The sequence below is a fragment of the Microcaecilia unicolor genome, chromosome 7 (assembly GCF_901765095.1).
Source record: "Microcaecilia unicolor chromosome 7, aMicUni1.1, whole genome shotgun sequence".
Classification (NCBI taxonomy): Eukaryota; Metazoa; Chordata; class Amphibia; order Gymnophiona; family Siphonopidae; genus Microcaecilia; species Microcaecilia unicolor.
This window is the reverse complement of record NC_044037.1, coordinates 177394743-177402168: the sequence shown is the minus strand read 5'-3', so window position 1 is coordinate 177402168 and position 7426 is coordinate 177394743. Positions and strand designations below refer to the sequence as shown.

At 43.2% G+C, this 7426-nt stretch overlaps 1 protein-coding gene across 1 annotated transcript in view; it reads left to right on the top strand.

The window, feature by feature from the left end:
- Positions 1-419: 419 nt before the first annotated feature.
- MAP3K13 (mitogen-activated protein kinase kinase kinase 13) overlaps positions 420-7426 on the top strand; it is a 95279-nt gene continuing 88272 nt past the window's right edge. Inside the window, exon 1 of the mRNA XM_030209638.1 lies at positions 420-927. Within this exon, the coding sequence (XP_030065498.1) occupies positions 426-927 (502 nt within the window). The 5' untranslated portion in view covers positions 420-425. The remainder of the gene's footprint in view (positions 928-7426) is intronic.

Sequence of the window (7426 nt, the reverse complement as noted above, 5' to 3'; positions counted from 1 at the left end):
ATCTGTCACTGATCAGTAGAAAGTGACCGTGGTTTAATATCCATATTTAAATGAAACTCTTTAATCTCTTATTCTCCTGTTAGTCTGTTTTGAAAATATTGTAAGCTCTATTGATCATGGATTGTCTCTTATCTGTATGTGTACAGTGGTGTGTACTTCTAGTAATGCTGTAGCAATAATAAGTAGTAATAGGATATTGTTAAATTGCTGGATTTTGTCACCTTGGCACCAGCTGTAAGAGAAATTAGGTCCCCCGATAAATATGAAGCTTTGCAGCTGTGGCATGATATCATCAGATATTCACCCACAACAATATTATTTCAAGGTGTTTATTTTCTGTTGGTCTTTCTAGGTACAGATGCCAGGTGTTGGAGTGAGCTTGTGCAAGAAGAGGTCTTTCAAAACTGAATCAAGCTGACTGCTCGATGCACACTCATGGTACTATGGCTAACCCTCAGGAGCCCCTGAGTTGGTCTTCTTCTCCCAGCCTGATCTCCAAGACCCTGAATGAAGACAAAGAGTTTATGGTGCACCACGATGTGTATGCACCCACTGCAAACCACTCTTCGTCCAAGATCCTGGAAGATGTGCAAGAGAAGTGCATACCTCAGACAGACCCGAGTGATAACTTGAATAGTCAAGGTACTGCGGCTGTGCTGACCAGCATCAGTGAGGACTCGAGGGACCAGTTTGAGAACAGTGTGCTACAGCTGAGGGAGCAGGATGATGCTGAGACTACCGTTCCTCAGGGGAACCATTATTCAGGGGACGGGTGCAGCAATGGTGGCATGGAGGACATAAAAATCCAGTTTAACAGGTCCGGAAGTGGAAATGGGGGATTCCTTGAAGGGCTCTTTGGCTGCTTGAGACCTGTGTGGAATATCATAGGAAAAGCTTACTCCACTGATTATAAACTACAGCAACAAGGTGAGTCAGGCGTGTGTGTTGGGTGAGAAAGGGAAGAGCAACACAGTGGAAATATCATGTGTGATCCTCTAGTAATATTTTATATAGTGCTGTAATTTTGGATTCTCTGGTAATACTATAATGTTGCCTTCTCATGCAGTATTTTAAATACTTGAATTACTAAAGTACTACTGTTATTTTCTTATAGTATATAATAGCATGATTATACTCCATTATGATCCTGAAACTCACTCATATACTAACATGTATTTGTACTGGGGTTGGAGGGGGAGACAGCAGCATACAGTTGTACTATGCTGTGCAATAGTAATGGTTCCTATTGTGATAATACAGTACCATTCTCTCATAGTAATATAGTCAATACTCTAGTATTTCTTCATGGACGGTGCAGCTGTGGTTTAGTAGCATTTTTAAATGGGTAGTTTATTAACATGGGGGTTGTAGAAATACTAAATATATGATGTGGGGGGAGGGGCACAGAAAGCAGGGACAGTGGCACACCTTTTTTGGTTGGAGAAGCCAAACAAACCAATCTCCAGTTCCATCCCCAAGCTCTCTAGTGTCTGATACTGTGCTGGGCAATTTTGGTCATGCTGTGGCCTAGTGGCCTACCTCAGGTTGCCAGCTGGATCCAGATTTGTCTGACAGGGTGGATCCAGTCTTAGATTTCCTCCATTACATGCAGGCACTTGTAGTCTCACTTTTTTTTTAAGTAATGCAGTGGGGAATCAGAACTACAAATCCCTGCATGGAATGGGGTAAACTCAGGACTGGATCAAAAATCTGGATCCAAGTGGCAACCAGAAGCCAACCCCAATTCGTTGTACTTCATTGACCTGACTAGAGATGTGCAAGGAGATATGGAGGAGTAGCCTAATGGTTAGTGCAGTGTAGAGAATGACACTGGGACAAAATTTGTCCCCATCCCCGCCCTGTCTCTGTGGGTTCTGTCTCCGTCCCCACCCCGTCCCTGCAGGCCCCATCAACATCCCTGTTCCATCCCCGCAGGCCCTGTCTCCGTCCTCGCAGGTCTGTCCCCGTCCCCTTTGCAACTGTTGTGTATAAATTACAAATAGAAAGCAATAATAACAACTAGCAGCTATAATAACCCTCCCACCACCACCACCTTCCAACCCAAACAATAGATGACTTCTACTACCCCAAGGAATCCTAATCCACCCTGTTAAATTGCCCAGGGGTACAAAATACAACCTGTTCTATATGCCCTAGAGGGGAGATTTTTTAATCTGTGGACGAATAAGAAGTCATCAACAATCTCAGGAGTCAGTCTAGCTCTGTCTTCCACAGTCCCTCCTGCAATAGAAGATGTCTTCTTAGAAGATGTGCTGGTAGCAGGATGTACAGGATTCCCCATGCAAATTTTGCTAGGGGTGGCCGCATGTTTGTTTGTTTTTTCCAAAAAATAAAAATATTGTCGTCTGCATCAATCAAACATAAAGAACAGTCCAGTTCATTAACAGGCATCAAAATACACAGTGACACGGGACAGATTTTTTTTCCCCGTCCTTATGGGCTCTGTCCCTATCCCCGTCCTGTCTCCGTGGGATCTGTCCCCGCTTGTCCCCACGGGCTTTGTCCCCGTCCCCATCCCCACAGTTACTGCGGGTCCCCATCCCCATGTCATTCTCTAGTGCAGTGGGCTAAGAACCTGGAGAAGTGGGTTCAATTCCCACTGTAACTCCTTGTGACTTTTGGCAAGTAACTTAACCCTCCATTGCCCCAGGTAGAAAACTTAGATTGTGAGCCCACTAGGAACAGAAATAGTACCTGCATATAGTATATGTAAACTGCTTTGGTTGTACCCACAGAAAGGCACTATATCAAATCCATGACCCTTTCAAATTAAGTATGTTCAATAATTTGACAAACCTTGCAAAAAACAGCAAAGGTTCAGCAAACCTGTTTGAAGAAATCTGAAGCAGAACTGAAAATTTCAATGCACTTTTTTACTGGATCATGGATGTAACCTTTTTTCTTTTTTGTTACATTTGTACCCTGTGCTTTCCCACTCATGGCAGGCTCAATGTGGCTTACATGGGGCAATGGAGGGTTAAGTGACTTGCCCAGAGTCACAAGGAGCTACCTGTGCCTGAAGTGGGAATTGAACTCAGTTCCTCAGGACCAAAGTCCACCACCCTAACCACTAGGCCACTCCACTCTAAATTTCGATGCACTTTTTTACCGGATCATGGATGTAACCTTTTCAGATCCATTCTAGATTTTTCACAAACTCTGCTGGTAAAAATCCAAATGGATTTCTCCAGTCAACTTGGGAAAACACCAAACTTCTGTCAAGCCCAAGCTGGGTAGAAACGTGCCTGGTTTAAATTTGACTTTGGACTGTGCCTATATCTCTGTGCGGGTTAGTAACATAGCGGTGTATAAGGAATTTTTTAAAAACTAAAATATAGTAATAGTAAATGATGGCAGATAAAGACTGAAATGGCTCACCCCAGCAAGGAGTCTTGGGTTGCAGCTGCCATTCTGTGCCTTCTGCTTACAGCTGATAAGCATTTAGGATCAGCTAAATTTTCAAATTCAAATTTTAAATCAGTAATACAGTCTCATTTGGCACTATTGTTATACATTTCCTGCATTAATTAAGGACGCATTTGTGCAGAGCAGTATTACTAGTTTAGCCTGAGTTTAGAATCTTAGGGCCCTGTTTACTAAGCGTGTTAGCACACAAGCTAACCGTGTAGGCGCCTATAGGGATATTGTAGGCTTATACACTGTTAATGCGTGGACATGGTTAACGTGCGTTAAAAATGCTAACGTGCCTATATAACGCAGCTTAGTAAACAGGGCCCTTAATCATAATACAACTACCTGAGGGCTGCAGTGATACTGATGTGAGGCATCAGTATGAGGACACAACATTTAAACAAGTACGATACTAATTTTGCCATAGGACATGACACTGGTGTAAAAAATTTGTGTGAGAACAATAAGATAATGGGTGCAGTAATAAACTTTTCAACCATAAATATGTGTAAGATAGATTAGCATACATTTGATTCACCCAGTAAATGTGCCTGGTCTGTGTATCCTGGACTCCAGCCTAGATTGTGATGCTCGAGGCTGGGAGATGAGTAATCTGTACCAGAGTACTCTCAGGCAATAATATAATACATCTTATTACTACTGTGAGAAGACAGTATTGTCACGGTATTCTAATACTGCACAAGCTGTTATTAGTACAGCACAGTGTGATATTACAAAAAAAAAAGATACTCAAGCAGTACTAGAAAAGGAACTGCTTATACTGCTCATGATCACCTGACCTAGACCTAGAATACTGTTAAAAACAATATACTCCTGCAATGCTACGGCACTGTGTGAGGCAATGTTACTCAGTAATACTACAGGAGCATTACTGTAACGTAGTAACATAGTATACAGTGGTGGAAATAAGTATTTGATCCCTTGCTGATTTTGTAAGTTTGCCCACTGACAAAGACATGAGCAGCCCATAATTGAAGGGTAGGTTATTGGTAACAGTGAGAGATAGCACATCACAAATTAAATCCGGAAAATCACATTGTGGAAAGTATATGAATTTATTTGCATTCTGCAGAGGGAAATAAGTATTTGATCCCCCACCAACCAGTAAGAGATCTGGCCCCTACAGACCAGGTAGATGCTCCAAATCAACTCGTTACCTGCATGACAGACAGCTGTCGGCAATGGTCACCTGTATGAAAGACACCTGTCCACAGACTCAGTGAATCAGTCAGACTCTAACCTCTACAAAATGGCCAAGAGCAAGGAGCTGTCTAAGGATGTCAGGGACAAGATCATACACCTGCACAAGGCTGGAATGGGCTACAAAACCATCAGTAAGACGCTGGGCGAGAAGGAGACAACTGTTGGTGCCATAGTAAGAAAATGGAAGAAGTACAAAATGACTGTCAATCGACAAAGATCTGGGGCTCCACGCAAAATCTCACCTCGTGGGGTATCCTTGATCATGAGGAAGGTTAGAAATCAGCCTACAACTACAAGGGGGAACTTGTCAATGATCTCAAGGCAGCTGGTACTACTGTCACCACGAAAACCATTGGTAACACATTACGATATAACGAATTGCAATCCTGCAGTGCCCGCAAGGTCCCCCTGCTCCGGAAGGCACATGTGACGGCCCGTCTGAAGTTTGCCAGTGAACACCTGGATGATGCCGAGAGTGATTGGGAGAAGGTGCTGTGGTCAGATGAGACAAAAATTGAGCTCTTTGGCATGAACTCAACTCGCCGTGTTTGGAGGAAGAGAAATGCTGCCTATGACCCAAAGAACACCGTCCCCACTGTCAAGCATGGAGGTGGAAATGTTATGTTTTGGGGGTGTTTCTCTGCTAAGGGCACAGGACTACTTCACCGCATCAATGGGAGAATGGATGGGGCCATGTACAGTACAATTCTGAGTGACAACCTCCTTCCCTCCGCCAGGGCCTTAAAAATGGGTCGTGGCTGGGTCTTCCAGCACGACAATGACCCAAAACATACAGCCAAGGCAACAAAGGAGTGGCTCAGGAAGAAGCACATTAGGGTCATGGAGTGGCCTAGCCAGTCACCAGACCTTAATCCTATTGAAAACTTATGGAGGGAGCTGAAGCTGCGAGTTGCCAAACGACAGCCCAGAACTCTTAATGATTTAGAGATGATCTGCAAAGAGGAGTGGACCAAAATTCCTCCTGACATGTGTGCAAACCTCATCATCAACTACAGAAGACGTCTGACCGCTGTGCTTGCCAACAAGGGTTTTGCCACCAAGTATTAGGTCTTGTTTGCCAGAGGGATTAAATACTTATTTCCCTCTGCAGAATGCAAATAAATTCATATACTTTCCACAATGTGATTTTCCGGATTTAATTTGTGATGTGCTATCTCTCACTGTTACCAATAACCTACCCTTCAATTATGGGCTGCTCATGTCTTTGTCAGTGGGCAAACTTACAAAATCAGCAAGGGATCAAATACTTATTTCCACCACTGTATAACAGCAGCTAATGACCTGAACGATCCATCCACTGCTCAAAAGTCACACTGATAATTAATTCATGATTAAACCAACAATGAATGTGACGTAAAAAAATATTTATTTATTGTCTTTCTTTGGCATTTCTTGGACATAGACCATAGAAGGCTGCCCGGCCCTGTCCTTAGATTCCAACTACCGAAATTGCCATCGAAGCCCACTCCAACCTTTCCAAATTCGTCTTGTCACTTGCAGGACACAGACCTTAAAAGTCTGCCCGGTATTATCCTCACGTGCCAAACTACTGAAGTTTCCGTCAAAGCCCCCTCCAGCCCATCTTAAACCAGACTGCTGGAGAGGGCTTCAACAGAAACTCCAGTAAGTGGAATGTGAGGACAGTACCAGGCAGTACAGTGTAAAGCTGTCAAAGCAGTATTTCATTAGAAGTACAGTAATGGAGTATGAGGGGGATGATTGTTGCCAACATCAAGGAATCAAAAAGGGGGATCAAAAAGGAACTGGGGGAGAAGGAGAGTGCACAATACCATGCAGTGTGTGAGATTGTGTTTGGAGCCATACTCAGTTTAGCGTAGCGACATTCTGCACGCCATTAGCAAAGGAAGCAATTCTATAATTGGACAAGTCCATTTCCGAGGCTGCATATGGAATAGACTCCTACCATACGGCCTTGGGGCACCTAAATGGTGGTGTCTACTTATAGAATTGTCTCCTAGGCTAATGGTGTGAATAATGGATCCTAGGCGCTGTTCTAGAATACTAGCATATTTATTTATTTCATAAATTTATATCCCTCTTTAATACCAACGCGGGTTACAGAAAAACATTCATAAAAGCAAATAGGGACAGATTTACTAGGGAGAACCGTCAGAAAGATCAAAAATTAAACTTTCATAAACACTTATACAAAAAAGTAAGTTTTAAAAAAATCTCTTAAAATGATGCAGATTAGAACACATTTACACCAACCCTAGAACTGGCAAATGCGGGCTTCTAAACGTGGCTGAAATGCATGTAACTTAACAGTATTCTGTAAGTTATATGCATAAGTGAGAGCCCCACCTAAGTCCCGCCTATGCGCCTCCCCTCTACAGCCCCCCCCTTGCAAATATGTGCTATGTAAGTTATGTAAGTATTTGCAGAAAGTGCTTAGCGCCCTTCTAGTACTAAGAGAGATATGTATGCACATACATGCATAAGTGCTAGCATTCTAAGGGATGCCCTGCGCTAGTGTAGGCGCATGTTTTGGACGCGCACAGATCCATTTTTCTGCACGCCTGTAAAAAAGTCCTTTTTTGGGGGGCCAAAAATGGACATGCGGCAAAATGAAAATTGGCGCGCGTCCATTTTGGGCCTGAGACCTTACTGCGACCCATTCACTTAGCGGTAAGGTCTCATGCATTTAACTGGCCGGTAATCACCAACACGTGTACAATGACGATTACCACCCAGTTATCACCACATGCCAGAAAATAAAATATATTTT